Consider the following 24,359-nt stretch of genomic DNA (forward strand, 5'->3'; position numbering starts at 1 on the left):
CAATTTCGTGAAATGTCAAACGCTTTTGACAGATTTTTTTTATTTTTTTTTTTTTTTTTTTATTTTAATAATTTTTACAACTGTCCTGAAACGGACAACAAGTAAAATATTTGACATGAAACTGAAGGCGTTGGCAAAATACAAATCATCTGACCATTGCCAGTGATTTGTCGAATGGTCTCATCTATTGTTGATTAGTGCAGAAGAAATTTTCTTTTTAATCGGGCCCTGGTAGAGTTGATTTGAAGTTTTCTCGCGAGCAAGTTCGGGTGATCAGCTAGGCGATTTCTATATTTGTGTGAGTAAGCGATTATTTCATCTTTAACTGTGCTGGTGCCTGAGTCTTTGTGTATTAACCAATTTGGAACATACTTTGGTGCTTTCAAAATTTCTTTTAATAACTTGTTTTGAAATCTTTGAATTATTAAAGCGTTTGAGTTGGAAGTTGATCCCCATAGTTGTATGCCGTATGTCCAAATTGGTTTGATGATGGCTTTATAGAGGTAAATTTTATTATGAGTGTCAAGTTTTGATTTTCGTCCAAGGAGCCAATGATATCTTCTTCTGGTTTCTTCAAGCTGCTTTCTCTTTTTCTTAATGTGTTCTTTCCAGGTTAGTCTCTTATCCAGGTGTAAACCTAGATATTTGACTGTATCTGCTTGGTCTATAACTTCGTCATTAAGTCTTACTGCAGGACATGTCCCTTTGCAAAGAGTGAAAGTGATGTGTTTTGACTTGCTGCTGTTAACTTCTATTCCCCACAAGCTTAACCATTTTTGTATCACGTCAAGATGATCCTGGAGCATTTTTGATGTGATTATGGGATCTTCATGTGTTGCCATTATGCCTGTGTCGTCTGCATATGTTGCTGTCAAAATGTCTTCTTTCTGTGGTAGGTCCGCAGTGTATATGAGGTATAATAGTGGTCCAATGACACTACCTTGAGGCACACCCGATCTGACAGGATGTAATGAAGATGTTTCACCCCTTACACTAACAAAGAATGTTCTACCTTCCAGGTAGGACTTTATTATTAGGTATATATCAATCGGCAATGCATTTTTTATTTTGTAAAGTAGGCCGGGATGCCACACCTTATCAAATGCCTGACTAATATCGAGGAAAACAGCTGAACAGTAGTTCTTGTTTTGGTAAGCCTTGTTTATATCGCTTTTGACAGATGATGTTCAATTACGTTTAATAGGATGTTTTACGCGAATATTATTTATTTATGATAGATGTGTAGTAAGTAGTTTTGTTTGTAGTTTTATTCATATACAAAAACGTTAGTAAACGGGCCGCAAGTGTTACTAGAGACTCAAAATATAAACTTTTTTGATATGTTAATATGAAAATGCACTTTTTGGCATATTTTTCTTAAACACGGTGCTCTGAAAGATCTCATTTGTATAATTATATACTCATTGGTATTTATAAAACATTTTCTAGACTATATTATTTTTTATTTATCTTATTTAAATTCAGAACCTAAATTTGGTATCGATCAAATGGACATTTTGTCGAATAACATTTTTCCAGTTATGATTTCCCAGAAATTATCGCAGAATAGATAGTAATATATGAAGGTCCGGGATTGAAAAGGTCCACCACCGATGTGCCAAAAATCAGTAAAGTTAAGCATTGTTCAACAACAATATTTGAAAGTAGAGGAAAAAAGATGTATAACCAGCTATAAACTTGATTTGAAAACGATAATCTTTGAAATGGGGGCAGATAAACGGTAATCTTTGAAAATCCATAATAAAAGTATTTTCTTTCGTTGGTAGTATTAGCATTAGTTAAAAATGTAATTATTTTGTAAAATACCTTTAAAATTATAATAAGGCTTTAAACCTTTTGCCACCTGCCCGTTACAAGTTACCCCGCATATAGGATAAAAAGGTCTAGATAACCAATTTTTGGAAGACATCAAAAAAGCACATTTCTACAATGATGGAGTAGAAGTCAGTTTACTGAATGTAGTCAGATAATTGTTCGTTTGATATGTCTTATTTGTTGTGATATAATTGTTATGGTTTTCACAATATAGTTTATATTTGCTCAAAGTCAAATTGGACCTTTGTGTCTCGCCCTGCTCTACATATATACTTTTTATTAAATTTACTTTAATTTATCGAATGTAACTTGAAACTTTTCAAAAAGCAGGTCAAAGAAGAAATACTTAATTCATTTTTTATCTCTCCTCGCAAAAATTTGAAAATTTTGTATAAGCTCAGTAGTATTATTTACAATTATACACAAAATTCAGAATCTAAAAAGAATCTGAAAAACTTGAAACGTAATTAATAAGCCGAAAGACCAAAAAAGACTCGGATTGGATTATACGATGTTTTCTATAAAAAGTGTATAAAACTTGCAGTTTGATTATATTGACAAAATATAGACAAACTAATGGGGTTTATTGTTTTTATAATACCTAATTGTATACAGCATTCAAACAACACATCCTTATGCACTTAAAGTATTAATATTTTTGATTCTCTAAAAATGGTTTAGAATATACCTTATTTAGCAAAACAACGTTTGCCGGGTCAGCTAGTCTTATATATAAAAATGGAGCTCTCTTTCAAATGTCCAAGTAAAACTCGAAAACGGCTAAACCGATTTGACCAGTCTTAGTCTTGAAAAATTCGTGCCAATCCAGAGATGGTCGGAAAGGTGAGATATTATTTCAAAATTGCGTAGAAACTTTACATTTTTAATTTGAATTTTTTTGTTGAAGCATAACGTAAATAAAACAATGGACAGTGGCTAATACTTGAAATGTCAAACGTTTTTGACAGATGATGTTCGATTATGTTTAATAGGATGTTTTGCGTGAATATTATTTAATTATGATTAAATTGTAGCAAGTAGTTTTGTTTGTAGTTTTATTTACATACAAAAACGTTAGTAAACGGGCCGCAAGTGTTACTAGAAACTCAAAATATCAACTCTTTTGTAATGTTAATATGAAAATGCACTTTTTGGCATATTTTTCTCAAACACGAAGCTCTGAAAGATCTCATTTGTAACATTATTTACTCATTGGTATTTATAAAACATTTTCTAGGTTATATTATTTTTTATTTATGTTATTTAAATTCAGAACCTAAATTTGGTATCGATCAAATGAACATTTTGTCGAATAACATTTTCCCAGTTATAATTTCCTAGAATTTATCGAAGAATAGATGAAGGTCCGGGGTTAAAAAGGTCCATCACCGATGTTTCAAAAATCAGTAAACTTAAGCATTGTTTAACAACAATATTTGAAAGTAGAGGAAAAAGGATGTATAACCAGCTATAACCTTGATTTAAAGACTTTGCTATAGGGAGATAAACGGTAATCTTTGAAATAATATAAGTATTTTCTTCCGTTGGTAGATTTTAGCATTACTTAAAAATGTAATCATTTTGTGAAATCCTTTAAAATTAAAATAAGACTTCAAACCTGTTTGCCACCTGGCCGTTTCAAGTTACCCCACCTATGGGGTAAAAAGGTCTAGATAACAAATTTTTCAAAGACATAAAAAGCACATTTCTACAGTGATAAAGTAGAAGGCAGTTTTACTGAACGTAGTCAGTTAATTGTTCGTTTGAAATTTGTTATTTGTTGTGATATAATTGTTATGGTTTTCACAATACACTTTATATTTGCTCAAAGTCAAATCGGATCTTTGTGCCTCTCCCTGCTCTACATATATTATTAAATTTACTTTAATTCATCGAATGTTACTTGAAAACTTTTCAAAAAGCAGGACAAAGAAGAAATACTTAATTCATTTTTTATCTCTTCTCTGAAATTTGAAAATTTTGTATAAGTTCAGTAGTATTATTTACAATTATACACATAATCCAGAATCCAAAAATAATCTGAAAAAATCTTGAAACGTAATCAATAAGTCGAAAGATCGAAAAAGACTTGGATTGGATTATATCATGTTTTCTATAGAAAGTGTAGAAAACTTCCAGTTTGATTGTGTTGACAAAATATAGACAAACTAATGGGATTTATTGTTTTTATAATACCTCATTGTTTATAGCATTGAAACAGCACATCCTTATACACTCAAAGTATTAATATATTTGATTCCCTAGAAATTGTTTAGAATATACATTACTTAGCAAAACAACGTTTGCCGCGTCAGCTAGTATACAATATATTTGTCCATGTATGCGTGCCCAAGGGGTGCGGGCGCCGACTTGCAACGCATTGTCTGTCCCTTTCAGGTACTCGCAGAAGTGCCGCGCTCTCTTTCAGCCCAGCTGCGATCAGTTATGGCCAAATATATACCGTTATTCAGTTATGTATACAAATTCGGTAACGATTTATTAACCAAAATTATTAAATTTATAATTTTTTTAAACTGTTACATATCGTAAAATGTTCGACAGATATTGCGACCCTTATTTTTGACTCACTAGCCTAGCATAAAAACGTCGCCGCTTATTATATAGTATATAATATACATATAAACAATGAAGATATATATATATATATATATATATATATATATATATATACTAGATGACCCGACAGACGTTGTCCTGCACCCACCTCTACGTTTTTTTAATATTCTATACTAATATTTATACCGTTCAGTTAAAAATAATCATTATTGTTTTTCGAGTTACTATTTACACCAATATATGAGGGATGTTAAATGTAGTATTGTTTCAAATAAAATGATTATTCTCAATTCCCACAATTAACACTTTAATTATCCCTTTAACAAATATTAAAATATGTTCCATAAAATTATATATTAATAATTATACACTGCGATTTATAGAACAAATTTATTTCCAATAGCTCAATTTATTTTATTGAATTTAAGGGCTATACAATATTTTTAGACATACCTGTAGATGTGGATGTTTAAATGAATGATTTTTTGTTTATTCACGGCTAAAACATTGATTTTCCAAATTTATCACACTAAAAATCATCGTCTTCCTTTGTGATGTATTTATTGCCATAGCGTAGATACATGGGTTGAAAATAGAAATCTTTTAAAAAGTATAACAAATTCAGAAAAAATTAATATATAGCATGCGCGGTCAAGGTACAATATCATCTTGGATTTTTCTACCCAAAATAATTGCTTCAATAATGTTGCCTACAATTTGTATAATTTCGTACCATAGTTTAACTGGCTTTTAGTATTTTAATATCTAAATTACATTTTTCACACTAATAATTCAATATACATTATTACTTAAGTTTATATTTAAAGTGAATTAATTTGTCAAATTTTGTTCACATGTGCTCTATTCATCCCACTATCAACAAAATTATTGCAGTAAATGGAGAGGAAAAAAGCGTATGCCCAGCTAATCTTAATATAAAGTTCAGAAGTGAAAACAATTTGCATTTCGTCACCACGCCCGCATTAATTGGATTATAACTCTCTTAATTCTGATTTTATCATAACTTGTAATATACTATTTTAATGGTGATTAAATGAGCTACAACTTTTTCTATCATAAATTTTACCGTAACTTCTCTTATTTTGAAACGGCGAAGGGTTAAAGGGCTCGAAAGACACTTCGGTTGGACAGTCGCGCACTCTTTAAACAATTAGAACTCTATCAATATTTGTGTAACAAAAAAATAATATAAAGCAATAATTAGTCTGAAAAATACCGTGAATTTTCATATATATACTTTTATACGTATTCTTTCAGAGATATAATGAGAAATTGTTTTTATTAAATGAATTTTTTTATGAAATCATGAGTTTTTTGAAAATCGTTTGTACTAATGTTATGGTATTTTCTAGAATCCATCAAGATCTCTCAAACCAAGTTAATTCTAGATGGAAAACGATGATTTTTAATTTTGGTGGAAATGGCACTCATAAACTATTTGATTTAAATGAAAAAACAAACATTGTATGCGTCTTTTAATTGCATGATAGCTCACTCATTTTACACGCAGAAGTACTTCTTTTAAAGCTTATTTGGAGAACTATAAAAACCCATTTTCATAATTAACTTAATATTGTTCCTAGAACTCTGTAAAATAGCGATTTATTAGGATTTTTATTGATATAATTTTGTTCATTACATAATTTTCGTTAAAATGTATATTTTTGAAGATATTAGCAAAAAACGATAAAAAACGCAAAAAAGAAACAAATTTTCAGTAGCCAGTTACTTGAAAAGTATTTGCTTTTTTGAAAAACATTATTAAACATTTTTCTCTTATAATTAGTTCTTTTATCGATACCCAACGTTACTTTGAAAAAAGTAAAATTACACCACTGAAAAGAAATGTCATCCAAAATTTCAAACGAATTGGAAAACAGTAAAAAAAGTTCAGACCGAAAGCGCTCCATTGAGTAAATATTCCGTACCCAATGACAAACATATGAACTTTTGACACAATGAAACTTCTAAATATTTTTTTTTGTATTGTGACTTAGTATAGTAAGGCAAAACGACTGCAAATTGAATATTTTTGAGCGCAATCACTTATGGCTCGTCTCCTTTGCACGAATTCGTACGGCGAATCTGTTCGCAAAGTGCGCAAACAAAATTATTGCAAGCAAAAGCGGTTGAGAACACGATTCGCCGTGCGCATCAGTCGCATGCGCAGACTGTCAGACGCATGTTATATTATTTGCATCTTATATTAATTTAATTTTTGGCACATCTCAGCTGCTTTTCGACAATAATAATGTAGACATTACATTTTCTTTATTTTTAATCATGAATTTATTATATTTTAATATTGCCTTAGCCTATAAGTGAATAGAAATGTTTGGCAAATGACAGTTTCATGTCAAACATGTCAAACCATGCCTTAAATATTTTAAAGGTCAAACAATGATAAGCGGTTTTTTTGTAATTTTTTCCATTTATTTCTACAATCTAACTATATTTCTATGAATCAAAACATTCTAGAAAATTTCCCGAACAAACTTCAGGAAGATTCATGAAAATCCGAATTATAGTTTAGGAGGATTAATGAAACTTACATTGTTACAGAAGAATTTTATATATAAGATATATATATATATATATATATATATATATATATATACAGGGCCGGCCCTGGGGTCCTTAGCGCCCGCATGCGACTTTTTTTCTAGCGCCCCCCCCCTTTTAATTTTCACCTTTTTAACAGTTTATAATTAAAATTATATAAATATTTACATATTTTTTAAAAATTAATTTTTAATTATTCTGGATTTAGAACACAAAAAATTAGATATAATCTAGAAGGGTATAAAATATATTGATTTTAAATTTATTTATTATTATCGATATCAATAAATAAAACAATTCCTGTCATAATTTCACATTTTAGTAATATTCAATATGTAGTAAATTGGTTAAGAATGTAAGTTCGACTACCATAGCAAAATAATTAATATTTTTGTTAGATTAAAGTTATAGAATTTAAGAAAAGCATTTCAGAAATAGTATTTATTATTTTGATATAAAGATCTTGATATCAAAATAATAAATACTATTTCTGAAAAGCATTTCTAAAATTCTATAACTTTAATTTAACAAAAATATTAAGTGAAATAAATAAATTAATTTTTAATTATTCTGGATTTAGTGCACAAAAAATTAGATATAATCTAAAAGCGTATAAAATATATTGATTTTAAATTTATTTAGAAAATCGAGGCGACTCGGGATTTGTTTATAATCAAGTATTTTGAAATTTTCAATTATTTTTAACGTATGTGCAATATTAATATTTAAAAAAAACTAGCATTTAATTTTCAAACATAACACTCGTATTTCATGCTGGATTTTCATCATTTACAATATCCAAAATTGCGTCGTAAACTTCTCCTTATTGAGATCGTAAGAGCCGTCATATCCAGAGTATCAGCTTGTTGTTTTAAAGATAAATTTTTAACGTATTTTAGAAGTATTGGTCAAAAATCAGTAAAAAATGCAAAGAAAATACACATTTCTTGAACAATATTTAAAAAAGAACTTATTATATTTGATATGTATTATTTCTGTATAGTTAATAATTATTAAATTTAGAGTATGGACACTACTAGGTATAAAACAAGCCTTAAGATTTTCGTTTCAAAGTAAATTTTGCTTCCATTTTTCATATTTGTTCCACGCATGTCTTCAACATTCAAAGTTCAACAGATGCCAAACATTTGCAACAAAAGCAAAAGTTACAATTCAATTTTTCGTAATAAACAAGTCATTTTCTAAGCACTGTCTCCCCATTTTTTATAATTTGCTTATATTTTTTAATAAGTTTCGATTCAACTAAATCAGCTCGCAATTTTTCGTCAATAATGCCCAACAATTAATTTAATCTTTCGCAGGTTTGCGATTATGGATACGATTGAACACTACATAATTTCTTTTTCGATTCCACGGTAACTTCAAACAAAGAAAAAATTGAATAAGTAGACTAAGCAATAAACAGAGCTATTACTTACTAATTTGTAGAATTATTATTAATCGGTTAATTGTTTCTACTGATATCACATTGGAAAATAAATATGCTTTTTGTGTCTCCGTATCACTAGTTAAGTTAAATTATTTATTATAATTTACTAAGTATTCTAGATTTTAAATAATTAATTCTAGATTTTATATAAAAATTATAAATATCATATTATAAATTTAATTTCCCAAACCCGTTTTGGCGCCCCTAAGGCTTGCGCCCGCATTTTTTGCATGCATCGCATGCCCTGTATATATATATATATATATTTGTATGATTCTGAATTTGATGTTGACATATGTATTAACAAAGTCTAATAATCGGGCATAACATCAATAAAAAACATTTTTTATTGATGTTATGCCCGATTATTAGACTTTGTTAATATATATATATATATATATATATATATATATATATATATATATATCTTCTATATATATAAAAGTAAGTCGGGTTTTCCTTCCTGACGAAATAACTCCAGAACGCACGAACCGATTTCGACAATTTTGCATTCGTTGGAAAGATCTCGGGCTCCGCAAGGTTTATAGCTAAGAAAATTAGTGGTGCATGGCATCGTGCCCTAATGCAAATTGCTGGAACTTCACGCACCGTAATTAAAAATTCGAGTATTAAAAATAATCAATAATTGTTTTAAATAATTGCAAATAGATTATCTTCTATATATATAAAAATAAATCGGGTTTTCCTTCCTGACGAAATAACTCCAGAACGCACGAACCGATTTCGACAATTTTGCATTCGTTGGAAAGGTCTCGGGCTCCGCAAGGTTTATAGCTAAGAAAATTAGTGCTGCCTGGCATCGTGCCCTAATGCAAATTGCTAGAACTTCACGCACCGTAATTAAAAATTCGAGTATTAAAAATAATCAATAATTGCAATTGTTTTAAATAATTGCAAATAGATTATCTTCTATATATATATATATATATATATATATATATATATAAATAAGTCGGGTTTTCTTTCCTGATCAAATTTTTCCTTTTCAAATATAAAACAAACAAAAAATTTCTTCATCTTTCTCACGAAACCATCTGGTGGCGAAACGGAGTTCGTCGGGTTTGCTAGTATCTATATATGTTGAAAATGTTTAAATTTGATGTTGAAATGTATGATTGATTTTTTGGAGGCGCTGAGCGCTTCATTCGCAGATGAAGCTGGAGTCCGTAAGTTTGTTTAAACAATTTTTATTCAAAAAAATATAGGCCGATTCTGAAAAACGCCTTTGTGAGACTTTCGATTCGTGATGAAGAACCTTTGCGTTATAAAAATTTAACGTATGGTTATTTAGTTTTGAATGTTCTGTGATCATTGTTTGCCCTTGATTTTTGTTTTTTGAGTTATTATCGTGTTGTTTCAAACGTTTGATAAGGTTCTGTCCTGTTTCGCCAATATAGGTGGAATCACAGTCATTGCAAGATATTTTATAGACCACATTGGGTACTCGTTCTAAACTAGTGCGCGGCTTTAAATTTGAGAAGAGGGAGTTGAGCGTTAAATCGATGTTGCATACTAAACGAAGATTTGCGTTGTAAAAAAGTTTTTTCCACATCGGATAAAGTTCCTTCAAAATTATTGTCTATTGTGGAAATTAAACTCAGGTTGGGGTTAGTTATTTTGTTTTTTAAAAAAATGAGTCTATTGTTTGTGACGGATTTTATAAGATGTGGGGGATAGGAATTTTGTGTGAGGGTGTTGAAAATTAATTACTTAAATTTAATTTTCTGGAAAAAAACTTTTTTACAACGCAAATCTTCGTTTAGTATGCAACATCGATTTAACGCTCAACTCCCTCTTCTCAAATTTAAAGCCGCGCACTAGTTTAGAACGAGTATGCAATGTGGTCTATAAAATATATTGCAATGACTGTGATTCCACCTATATTGGCGAAACAGGACAGAACCTTATCAAACGTTTGAAGCAACACGATAATAACTCAAAAAACAAAAATCAAGGGCAAACAATGATCACAGAACATTTAAAACTAAATAACCACACGTTCAATTTTTATAACGCAAAGGTTCTTCATCACGAATCGAAAGTCTCACAAAGGCGTTTTTCAGAATCGGCCTATATTTTTTTGATTAAAAATTGTTTAAACAAACGCACGGACTCCAGCTTCATCTGCGAAAATTACCAATATGTTCTAAATAATGTTTCCCAATTTATATCGAATACCTAACACCACGGTTTGCACAACACTATCACGCACACTTGCACGTTAGGTCAAACATGAGCACATGTGGTTGTTTTTTCTCAAAATTTTGACTTCGCATCTCGGACACTTACAAAAATATTATTCTGTATGGCACTGGCCTCGGATACACGTGTATTTATGTATAATATTGTATTTATTAATTACTTTTTATCTTTTATTCTTTTTATAAAAAAGAAATTACTGACAGTTAGTGCTTCTAATTATTAATTTTTACAAGTTATATTAATATCTGTTAGTGATAATAGAAGAAATTCAAGTAAGTAATGTTTTATGCAATTTTTAATTTAAGGCTTAGATATAATTAGTCTGTCTCTTTAGTTAAACCGTTTCTTTTTACTATTGCTTATGTATATTCAATTTGTAACGTTACTTTCTGTTTTTTTTTCTTTTTTTAAATTGTAGAACCACTGATGATGACGTAGAATTTTACGTCGAAACGTAAAATCGTTACTTTACTTATTTTTTACTTGATGTTACGCCCTCCAAGAAATCAATCATATATATATATATATATATATATATATATATATATATATATATATATATATCCTATATATAAAAATGGATCGCAAAATGTGTTGGTAAGCGCATAACTCAACAACGCCTGGGCCAATTTGGCCAATTCTTTTTTTAAAATGTTTGTTTATGTGCAAGGATGGTTCTTACGGCGAGAAAAAATCGAATAATCGTCGGGAAATCCCTAAAAACAGCCCTTTTCTAACTAAAAAAATAATCGTAGTCGGCTTCTCGATATTATTTTTTTTGTTTTACTCTCGGCAGGCGATAAAATTGGTATGGCTTTAAAGAATTTGACTTCAAGTCATATAAGATTAAAACAATCAATGTCAATGTCCATTTGTTGCCCTTGCCGTTGGTGTTTTTCTTGCATTTTCTGTTATACTCTACTGAGTGTGCTTTTGTTTTGTGCGATTGATCGAATTTATTCAGTACATCTAAGCCATGGTGAATGTTTTTATTTACGACTGCTATTAGTCAATGTACGTAGCCAAACATCATTCCAACATTTACGAACTGTTGATGGTGAACTGTGTGGATCCTACAGAGAAGCCCGCCAACGTTTACAATTGCTAGAAAATGACACTCATTGGGATCAAATTCTCAGTGATGCTGTAATATCTTCACACGCTCATAAAATACGAACGTTGTTTTCTATAATCATATCCACAGGCTTTCCATCAAACCCAATTGATTTGTGGATCAAGTACAAAGATTATATGTGTGATAAATACGGAATAAAATGGGAAATCCAAATATGAAAATCAGTAAAGAAATTTACAACGAAGCATTGATTTCAATTGAAGACATGTGCTTGATGATGTCAAATAAAGTATTAATTCACTTAGGCCTGGCCGCGCCCAATCGTTCAATGCATGATGCTTTTAACCAAGAGTTGCATCGAGAAAAATTGTATGATCTCAGCAATTTGAAAGAATTAATCGAAACAAATCTTCCACTGTTGAATGAACAACAGAGGTATGTATTTCATATTCTTATGAAAGTAACAAATTATGGAACTGGGGGGATCTACTTCTTAGATGCGCCTGGTGCTACAGGAAAAACTTTTTTGATTTTATTAATATTAGCAACAATTCGCTCACAAAACAAAATTGCACTCGCTTCATAGGGAATCGCAGCAACTTTACTCGAAGGTGGTCGAACAGCCCATTCAGCACTAAAATTGCCATTAAATATGCAAAGCAATGAAACTCCACCTTGCAACATTTCGAAGAACTCTGCAATGGCTAAGGTTTTGCAGCAATATTAATTGATTGTTTGGGATGAATGCACGATGGCACATACAAAATCTTTTGAGGCTTCAGACAGAACCTTAAAGGATCAACAGAGAAATCAGAACCGATTTGGTAGATTTTTTTTGACAGGACGAAGTCTGTCGGGTCAGCTAGTATATATATATCACTAATAATTTATAGATTATGTTTTTGAAGGAACGTGAAAACTAGCTGTCATTAGAAACGCTGGAAAAATGTCTTAAAAGATGTACTGCCTGATATCTATTTCCGCATAAACAAATAATTCAACAATTAAATAATATATATATATATATATATATATATATACGCTAATTAACTCATAGTTTTATTGTATTAAATATAAATATTTGATGGAACCGCACATTAATCATCAGTGTGCGAAATTCGACAAACACACAACATAGAAACGCGTCTTCACTGCACATGGTACTGCAGAAGAAAGTTCTAGAAGCGTTGTTCCAGAAATTTGTTAAATCCTTAAGTAATAAACAATAATAATAGTGTGTAAACTGAGACAAAATTAATAAAAGTTAATGTGTGGATAAAATATTATTTTGTGAAATTAAAAACGAAACTTGGTGTGTGAAATTTTAGTGAATAATAGAATCAATAGTGTATAATATGAAATAATAATTTGTTATAACCTCACTAACATGGAAAATTAAGTGAACAGACAAGTGAACTCTTAATATCTCAAATGATTAGTACTTATACATAAACAAACATTAATTATGGCAGGAAAAGTTATATCATAAATATTAAATATATTTTTAATATTTTATATCCTATAATTATGAAAAATAATATGTAGACTGTAATAAAATTAATTATGGCACAAAATGTTATATTATAGATACTAAATATATTTTAAATACTAGATATCCTATAATCATGAAAAATGATTTGAAAATTGTAATAAAATTGATAAAGTTCAATATATTGACTATTTAAAAAATGTATATATTTACTCAGAATACATAATTTTTTTTTATTAATGGTGTTTGTTCAATATTAATTCAATAATATTTAATATTTCAGAATATAGGGTCAATAATTTTGAATATGGTTTATATATGTTTTTCAATATGGTGTAAATATTATTTCTACATATTCTCCTCATATACGGAATATGGGCGTAATATGGAAAAATGTTAAGCAAATCATATAAGCTAAATATCATATTCCCGCATTCGTCCCTCATTCCGAATATGAGCGGAATATGGCCGAATGTTAACAAAATCATATGGGCTCAATATTGGGAAACAATATTTAGCTTTCGTAAAAAACATATTCAGCTCATATTCATTTCTACTAGGGTATAAACTTCAAATCCGATTACTTGCTATATGCAGAGGATTTGAAGATTTAAAAAAAGATCATCAAGTGGAAACGACGTAACAACTCTGCAAGAAGATATCGTGAGTTCATTACATGGTTCCAAAATAATAAATTAAAATTTAATTCAAACAGATCCCGCAATTATCGTCTTTATACTTACTTTTAGGGAGATCAGAATATTAACGCAGTAACGATAATAAAAATTCTAGGGATCATCATAGCTAATAAACTTTTTCTTCACTGAACACATTGATAAATTCACTCTCCAAGCCTTCCTAGCTTCATCACTATGTGTAGCAATGATTTTCACAAACTCGAAACGTTCTTCGTTAATCTAGAGATTATTCTAGATTATTTTTCAATAGTTTGGTCTCCGTGCACTGAATTACTCAATAGTCTGAACAAAGTGACTGAATTAATCTTAAACGAAAGTGACAACTTTACAGCCCGGAGAAAAATCTTGGATTTTTTTTTTCTCAATATTGTGAACGGCATCATAGATTCATCAGAACTCTTAGCGAAGATCGAATTTGTCACACTTAGTATCTAAAAAAGTCACGCAGCACGATTGCTTTGAGAAAAAAAGTTAAAATTTTTCAAAATTTTAAAAATATCAAGGAATGAAAAAAATTTAAAATTTTTCAATAATTTCAATAATTTCAAAATTCTCAAAAATTTCAACTTTTCTAATAATGTTGAAATTTTCTAAAAAAAAATAATTTTTGGTACGGGAAATTTCAGCAATTTGCCTTAAGGCACGATGCCATGCACCACTGGTTTGATAAATTAGTTCAACGGGACCTGGTTCAACGAAATCGGTGCTTGTGTATCGAGCGCATTAGAAACTTTATACAACATAAACAACGCAAATTATTCGGAGAATGAAATTTTATGCGAAACAAAGTCATTAAGAAAATAAATAAAAATAACATAAACTCAAACTAAGCACATTAGCACAAATACAAAAAAAACTAGTGGTGTTTAGCATCATGCCTTAAGGCAAATTGCTGGAACATCCCGTACCATAAGAAAATATTCGAGAAATGTTAAATGTTTTCAATTAAATTATTATAAATCTGTAACTTTTATTATTCCTATTTTATAAACAAAATATAAGAGCTTATGAATTGGACGACCATTTCTTATCAATAGGAATCGATTGTTTTTTTAATCATTAAAATCGGTTGTTCCGTACGCTCAGAATCGTCGATGAAAAATTTTATCGACACATACAAACACATATATCCATTTTCGTCTGATGTATGCAAAAAATTTCAATTTCGATTTTTAGACTATTGCAATAACTGAATAAGTTAAAGAATAGTAAATAAACCGACGAATTTGTAAAATTATATGAAAAAAAAATTAACCGTATATCTAATGAACAATATAAATAAAAATCAAACAAATCTTATAAAGCTTTCATCATGGGTTTTCCTCGACTTCATCCAGAAGTTCTTTCCAGCACCTAACTTGCGTGCCTGTTTATATTCCACTACCAGTTGTGCAGAATTTGTGAGACTATATCCTCGGTGAGATTTCCTTCTTTTCTTTTGGCACACTTTACGAAGAGAGCTGATTTCTTCAGTCTACCAGTGCACATATTGCCTTTGATTTATGCCATGCTTACGAGTCGTACTGATATCACAGGCTTCAGTTATTCTCTCCATCAGCTCTCTAGTATGCTCATCTGCGTATTCTGAAATTATAGGTTTGCAATTTAAGGCAACTCTCATGGCGCTTTCATCAAAAGATTTTATTTTCCACCCAATAGCTTTAGATATCTATACATGTCTTCTAATGTTTCTATTCGTTGATATTTCCTAGGTGATTGCATTGTGGTCACTAGCAGTGTAGATATCTAATACCTCCCAATCGCAATTTCCTCTGACGAGGCTATTGCTAACAAAAGTAAGGTCTATTATTGAGCTTGCACAGCTCTTGACAAAGGTTGGCTTATTACCGCTATTTAGTAAAACAACATCAAGTGCATTAAAGGCTTCTAAAAGTGCTTTACCTCTTGCATTAGTCTTTCTACTTCCCCAGTCTACCGCCTATGCGTTGAAGTCGCCGGCTATCGCTACGGGGTGGTGTCGTTTTGCACCTCTACTAGACGATCTAAGAAATCAACCAAATCTGGCGAAGAAAGACTAGGTGGAGCGTAACAGCTGTATAAATGTATGTCATCTAATGATGCTGCTACAAATCTAGCGTTGCTATTGTTAACAGCATTCTGGAAACAAAATTTACCACAGGACCTAATAACAGCTTTCGTGGTACTGTCCGTTTCCCATGGCCACAGTTAGTTGTTTGTAAGGTTCTGACAAGAGGGCAATATCAATTTTCATATATCTTACCGTCTGCATAAGCAAGTCGTGTGCAGCCTCACAATGATTCATGTTTAGCTGCATTATCTTCATGCTTTTGCGTTCAATATTTTCTCCATGGCCTCCCTATATACAGGACATCTGTGAGTGCCGGCATGATGTGCAACATTTTCAGAGTTTCCATTTCCAGCGCATAGTGTACATTTTGCTGCATTTATACAGTTTGCTATTTTGTGACTTTCTTGTCCACATCTAATGCATAGATTGGTCCGATTCACTTCGCTCTTGCACTGTGATCCATAATGTCCAAATAGCCAGCATTTAAAGCACCGGATTGGTTTCTTGATGGTTTTAATTCGACAGTTGGCCCATCCAATTCGTATTTTGCTACTTGCTCTGAGCAGATCATGTACAATTTGCGCTGGTAGAGCTATTGTAGCAATCTGAGTACCTCTGTATGCCTCACGAATCTTAATTGCTTCTGCTGCTTTTGTTTTGGTTGCTTTTTGTAGTGCTGACTGGATATCAATTTTTGAGGCTTCATCATCAATATCCCTTATTTCTATAGTTTCTTGGTGCCCCTTATAGATAACTTCGGCCTCATCCTTTAACACACCTGCAATAATATGTTGTAGGGCTTGGCCTTTGTCCGCACTTTTCTTGGAAATGGCTATCAACAAGTCTCCATTTCTGGTTTTATTTATTTTGTCTACTGTCGTATTCACCTGGTCATCAGGGACATCATGTTTGATACGACGTAAGATTCCAGAATAATTAACTTTTTTGGTAGGCCGGATCAATAAGGCATTTTGTTGTGGAAAAATTCTATGATTCTTTATCATTTTATGGTTAGAGTCCTGTTCTGACAGATGTACCCTTGCTTACTTTTTTTTCTGTTTCCTCGGCTGAACTTTATGCCAGTCATTTACCTCGATTTGTTCTTCGTTACATATTTCTATGATTGAGTGACGTCTAGGTAAACCATTTTTCTCATTAACCTGACTAATTCTTATATTTTGAGAGTTTCGGTTTCTTGAGGCTTCGCTTGTGCCCTGCCGTACGCCTTCTTCTATAGGCGCTATTTCACCACTTTGCACCTCATTTATCATTACTTTCGTATCTTTCGTGGTTCGGCCTATTTCCTCTATCATTTGGTGGTCTAAATCAATAAATCTTTTAATTACAGCCGCTAAGTTGCCTGTTTTTATCTTCACCTCTTTATGTATGTTTGACTTTGATTTGACCAACATGTGAAGGTCATTTATCAGTTTTTCAAGGCTCTTCAATGACTCGTTACGTCGTAAAATGACGTTTTCTGAAATTGTTTTTGACAGTTCAGCCATTGGTTCTCCTTTACTATTTACGTCGTCGCCTGAGCTTGCTAGCTGGTTTTGAGCTACCTCTGATAAACCTGGGCATAGCGCTGTGTTCAAAATATTTGATGCACTGATTGTATCAACAGCTGCATTGTTTGACACTATGTCTCCTCTGATGGGGAACATTTTAACAAAAAATTTACCTGCACTCAGAGGCGAGGTTCACTCAGCTCACTGACTTATAAGTAACTTACTAAAACTGATAGAACTATTATAACTTTTTACGACAAAATATTTAATTTCTGACGTGAGAAATGAGATATTTTATAGAAATTTTAATAATGTGTACACAATTTGTGTAATTTTTTTTGGGTTCCGTATCAAAATTTTTAATTATGAAATTTACGTATATGGTTCAAACAAATGTCCTTGATATTTTCGACAGTATAGAGTAACCTATTTGAATAATTTAAAAAACATTCGATTCATATTGATAATGAGACGTACTGATTAGTTTTAGACGAAGGCAGGTTTAGCCGTTCCCAAGATACGGGGCAAAAAGTGCCAAAAAACGGTAACTCAGTTTTTAAAAGAACGGAGCGTCCGATTTTAATAATTTAAAAAACGTTTTACTTGTATTGATAAGATGAAGAACTGATTAATTTTTTGGGAAGGCAGGTCCATCGGTTATGGACTCTCAATAAATAAAGTAAAAAAAATGTCATTTGGCGGTCAAAAATGTATATTGGACATATGCACATCAGATATTTTATAGAGATTTTAATAATGTGTACACATTTTGTGTAAATTTTTTTGGGTGTAGTACCAAGATTTTTTTATTTAGTTCTTTTATCGATATCCGACGTTATTTTGGAAAAAATAAAATTACACCTCTGAGAAGGGGGCAATCCTACCAAGAAGTGGCGGCGGAGTCTAAATTATTTTCATTTTTGAACTTGGGAGTAAGATGAACATAGTTCCAAAATTTCATGCAAATTGGAGCACAGTAAAAAATTCAGAACTAAAACGCTGCATTGACTAGAGTAAATATTCTGTATCCAATGCCAAACAAATGAATTTCTGAAATAATAAAACTAATTTTTTGTATAAGTAAATTTGTTTGTATTGTGATTTAGTTAGGTAAGGCAAAACACGACTGCATTAGCTTAAAAATAATAATCTGTCAAATTGAATTATATAATTTGATCTGCCATACATGTACTGTATATTATATTATATTAATTTCTGGCACATATCAGCCGCGTTTAGGCAATTAGTAGATATTACATTTTTCTTATTCATAATCATTCATAATCATATTATTCTACTATTGTCTAATTGGCCCATAAGTGAATTAAAATTTCTGCAGATGACAGTTCTTATTTGTCAAACTAAATTTCCAATGTCAAACAGAAATATGTCGTTTCTTGCAATTTTTTTGATTTTTTTCTACAATATTACTATATTTTTATAATTATTTACATCCTTTAAATTTCTCTTAACAAACTTCAAAAAAATTTATCAAAATCCGAATAATCGTTTAGGAGGAGTATCTTTTCATACATCATTACAGAAGAATTTCATATATAACGTGAAACGTTTTTATGTTTTGATAAAATAACAAATTGTTACATTTTGGCTTATTACTTACAGCCTTGAAAAGGCCATAACCGACACTATCAAACGAGCATTTTGGGATATTCTCCGATCAGAGCTAGAGATGACACCTCCTTGTTATGATCAAGCTTTGAGACTTTTAGAAGATGTAAAAATTGGTCTTTCAAATGCTGTGTTACCTCACCAGAAGAAATTGATTCAGAGTATTAATGAAGTTCTCGATTCTGATGTTATAAGACAACAAGCTACAGCAGGTGTATTAGATTTTAAGGTGGGTTAACGCTAAATTTATATAGTATAAATATTATTACTGCTGGTGGAAAACTACAAAGTTTATTGCTGCAATGATTTAGAATAAAACTTATTTCGGCGATATCTCATGAAACTTTGAAATAAATACTTATTATATGTTATAATTTATTTAAAATGAATATATTTCACGTTTATTATATATAGTCAATCCTCCGTTAACGCGGCAGGTGCTTATCGTATAGTATGGGAACCGTGCTTCAATTATTATAAAAATCTCGGATTTAACATAGAATCCAGGCTAATTTTTAGTGCGTTCTATGGAAACTTTCTATAGCGTTGTATGGGACCCGTGCTATGAGAGACTCAAAATTATAACAAGTTTACCATTCTTATTGCTTCTATGGAGACCAAGGCGTAAAAGATATTATAAGTTTGAAATTTGATTACAAATTGTGGAAGGCGTGCATAGTCGAATCGGTAAGCGTTCTAATTTCGATGAATACTAAATATAAAAATGATGTAGACTTTAAAATGATTGATAGTAAGAATTTTAAGTGGTTAAATGTTAAAGCAATTACCAATGAAAAAAAAAAATAAAAAAAGGAATAGTTTTTATTGAATTCAAGGGTTTGTATTAGGAAAAGATAAAAGATTCAAACAAAAGTTAAACTAAAAAAATTGTTTACTAGCAAAAAGTATCTCAAGCTGAATTTTTTTTACAAAGACTAATTTTGTGTGAAAAAGCGATATCACTAATTAATCTGATGTCGTACACAACTATTACATGGCATGTTTATATAAATATATTGTAAAAGTTAAAATAGTCTATAATAAAACCTGTATTAAAACTTCCATAGATTGCGCAGACTGAACTAGCGCTTGTCGAGCGAGACTAGTGTTATATGGAGTTTTTGCTCCATGTAGTTAAGAAATCGTGTTTACAGAGTGCCGTGTTAACGGAGGGTTGACAGTATTAGGTTTCACATAATAAAAATTCACCGAATTATCAAGTTTTAATTCATCCATTCATCCAGGGTGCATTCTCCAGCGATTTTGATTAAAACTAGCATGGTATTCTGAACAACAATGGTTTAAATATAATAATTAAATAAATGAGACACGTATACTAAAAGCAAATAATATATGCATTGTGTTTTTTTTTCGTGTTAAACTTCATTTGTCTATTATAAGTAAATATAATAATAACAAATTACACACCTATCCAATTGATATCAATATAATCATTCAAATTACACAACATACTATATAATACTGGAATTAATAAATATATGATATTGAAAATAATGGACAAATTCTATAAAAAAAAACATAAATATTTGTATTAAAATATTAAATTAAAGACAGTAAAGTAAGGATGAGCAAGTTAAATAGGGAGTAATAAATCATTCAACATGATGGAAATTAAAAAGATAAATTATTGGTTAATTATGAAGCTAATTGGTAATTATTGTACCAAAGCATATCTTCAGTTATTTTATCAATCATTTTAACGTTGATATTATCACTATCAATGCTCCTTTCTAGAAATTGTTAAGTGACTTCATAATGCAGTCTTTGATTCGTGAATTATTTTGTTGGAAGTGAGGTTGTGCGTTACTGGGTCTCTTTTTTCTCCAGGAATCAGCCTTAGCATTTTATTTTGAAAAATTTGTACTTTTTTGATATTATGTTAAAAGGTTGTACATCAAACAGGGCATCCATATAGCTGCAAACGAATCATTGTAATATAGATTTTTTTTCTTATTATGAAAATTTAACCCGTTATCAGTTTGAAGTGAAGGAAGAAAAGTTTATTGTTTAATTTTTGTGATTATGTGTTCTGTAAAGTTAAGCTCTCTGTCAAGTGGAATTTCGAGATACTTCATATTGGTTTTCCAGGGAATAAAATAATGGTTGATGATTACGTTTGAAAGAGGTGTAATGTTTTTGCTTCGTTTGTTAAATAGAAAGGCTTCAATTATTGAATTGTTAATTGTCATTATCCATTTTCTACAGAAGTTTGTATTTTTAAGGCATGATTATCAATTCTTATTATAATGGTGTTATTTGTTTTAGCTGATGTGAATATAGCTATATCAGCAAATATTAATAAATAAGTATGATTAGTATTTGGCTTATCGAAAATATAAATATTGAAAAGGATTGGGCCAACTATACTTCCTTGGGTGACACGAGCTGTTATATACCTTAACGATGAAAATCTGTTATTCATATTGACTTTAAATTGCCTATTATTCGAATAACTATTAATTGTATAAATGAAAATTTGGGAATTTAAATTTGATCAGCTTGGATATAGGCCCACTAATCCATGCCGTATGGAATGCTTTTTCGATATCTAGCATTCGCATTCCAGTATTTTGTTTGTATTGTGTTTTCAGTTATAAATGATAACTGAATTGATTTGGTATAACGGATGTATAGTTGAATGTTTGTCTCTGAAGCCATATTATTTATTAGGAATAATTTTGTTATTATTTGAGAATTCTAGCAGCCTAACATAAAATCTTTTCAACAATTTTACTCACATTACTTAATAAACTTATTGAGCGATAACTATCGGGTAGGTCAGAGTTTTTATTGGGTTTTTATTTGGTACAACGGTTGAAGTCTTCCAAATGGTAGGAAAGTAGCTCAATTTAAGAATACCATTTACTATTTTGTTTACTGCTTCTTTATTAAAATACTAGCTGACCCGGCAAACGTTGTTTTGCCAAGTAAGGTATATTCTAAACAATTTCTAGAGAATCAAAAATATTAATACTATAAGTGTATAAGGATGTGTTGTTTGAATGCTATATACAATGAGGTATTTTCAAAACAATAAACCCCATTAGTTTGTCTATGTTTTGTCAATACAATCAAACTGGAAGCTTTATACACTTTCTATAGAAATCATGGTATAATCCAATCCAAGTCTTTTTTGGTATTTCAACTTATTGATTACATTTTAAGCTTTTCAGATTCTTCTGGATTCTGGATTTTGTGTATAATTGTAAATAATACTACTGAGCTTATACAAATTTTTCAAATTTCTGCGAGGAGAGATAGAAAATGAATTAGATATAACTGCTCTGACCTGCTTTTTAAAAAGTTTCAAGTAACATACCTTGAATTAAAGTAAATTTAATAAAAAGTATATACGTAGAGTAGGGCAAGGCACAAAGGTCCAATTTGAGTTTGAGGAAATATAAATTTTATTATGAAAATCAAATCAATTTTATCACAACAAATGACACATTTCAAACAAACAATTATCTTACTACGTTCAGTAAACTACCAGCTACTTCATCATTGTAAAAATGTGCTTTTTTCTGTCTTTCAAATATTTGTTATCTAGACCTTTTTACCCTATAGGCTTGGAACGGCCAGATGGCAAACAGGTTTAATGTCTTATTTTAATTTTAAAGGTATTTTACAAAATAATTACATTTTTAACTAATGTTAAAAAAGTACCAACAGAAGAAATTACTTTTACTATGGATTTTCAAAGATGACCGTTTATCTCCCAATATCAAAGTCATAAGAATCAAGGTTATAGCTGGTTATACACCTTATTCCCTTCACTTTCAAATAATGTTGTTAAACAATGCTTTAGCTTTACTGGTTTTTGACACTTTGGTCCTGGAACTTTTAACCCCGTACCTTCATATATAACTAACCATTCTTCGATGAATTCTGGGAAATTATAACTGGGAATAAGTTATTCGACAAAATGTACATGTAAATGTAAATGTATGTAATGCTCTTCTTCAGTTCTTGCATTTGCAATATTTCGCATTCTTCTTGCATTACGGCTTTGTTGGGAAAGATTCGATCGGCTTGGTCGCGGCATTATTAATTAAACTTCACTTCACCTTATATATAGAACCAAGAACTAATATTCATTCACTATATTTAACATGAGGTAGTAGAGGTTAACATCAATGACAGAAACACCGAATGACAGTTGACAATCGAAGGTAAATGTCATGGATGAAATCATTGATAGTATCATAGATTGAATAAACTACATAGATAGTTTATAGGTAAATAATTCAGAATTAGAATAAAAAACGGGATGAAAAGTATTTCATATGTTTCTCCTGGCTCTAAACTACCTCCCTGCCAGCAATAGATTACTGAGCCACAGCAACGCGTGGCCGGGTTAGCTAGTATATTTAGAATTTTCATTAGTATATATATATATATATATATATATATATATAATGAATTAGAATGAAAAACAGGATGAAAAGTATCCTATGTGTTTCTCCTGGCTCTAAACTACCTCCCTGCCAAATTTCATCTAAATCGGTTCAGCCGTTCGTGAGTTATAAGTGTTGCTACTTAAGCGATCCTCTTTTATATATATAGATTATAAAACTATGTTTGGAATGCCATCTATGCCTATTGCATAAGATATGTTAGAATGATCTATAAAATTTGGTTGTAAGAAAGATCTTGCTGAGGACTCAACATGATTTGAAAAGAGCGGATGACCAATGTCGAAGTTTTGTTTGCGTAAGCTTTCGAAGGTATCACCAATTGCATTAGATTTTTATTTTCATATTTTATATCATTAATAATAATTTTTTGAAGTTCTAAACGATAGTCAGTTTTCTTTTTGCCAATGAGCTAGGAAAAAAGATTAATGAAGTGTTTTGTTCGTTATGATTGTTTATAGGAAAGTTATGACGTATCCTTCCATTCGAATTATTATTAGCGCAATTCCATGTTTTTGGCGCGCATTAAAATCTCCAGCTAATATAATGTTATCATTTAAATTTAAATTTTTATTTAGATTCTCAACTATTAACTTGTTATTCGGAAAGCAAACAGCACTGGCAATAGTTTTAGTCTGATTAAGAGGTTTTACGCAGTTGTGAGGCTAAATAACGTTTTTTTACAATTTTTTTGTGAACACAGCTTTTATTTATTAAGCACTAGTATTAGTAATTCTGAAAGAGCATACCTTGATGAATATAATTGTGTATTACTCGTGTCAAAATATTGATGTGCACCGCCTCT

The 24,359-nt window shown here is 30.6% G+C and overlaps 1 protein-coding gene across 2 annotated transcripts in view; it reads left to right on the top strand.

Moving 5' to 3' along the window:
* LOC113371646 (T-complex protein 11-like protein 1) overlaps window positions 1-24,359 on the top strand; it is a 186,107-nt gene that overhangs the window by 54,105 nt on the left and 107,643 nt on the right. For both annotated transcript variants that reach the window (XM_026612292.1, XM_026612291.1), the window contains one exon: window positions 19,113-19,347. In XM_026612292.1, coding sequence (XP_026468077.1) covers window positions 19,113-19,347 — 235 coding nt within the window. The remainder of the gene's footprint in view (window positions 1-19,112; window positions 19,348-24,359) is intronic.

Source organism: Ctenocephalides felis, unplaced genomic scaffold (genome assembly GCF_003426905.1).
Source record: "Ctenocephalides felis isolate EL2017-DRISC unplaced genomic scaffold, ASM342690v1 CF-g0.4_SCAFFOLD_01492, whole genome shotgun sequence".
Classification (NCBI taxonomy): domain Eukaryota; kingdom Metazoa; phylum Arthropoda; class Insecta; order Siphonaptera; family Pulicidae; genus Ctenocephalides; species Ctenocephalides felis.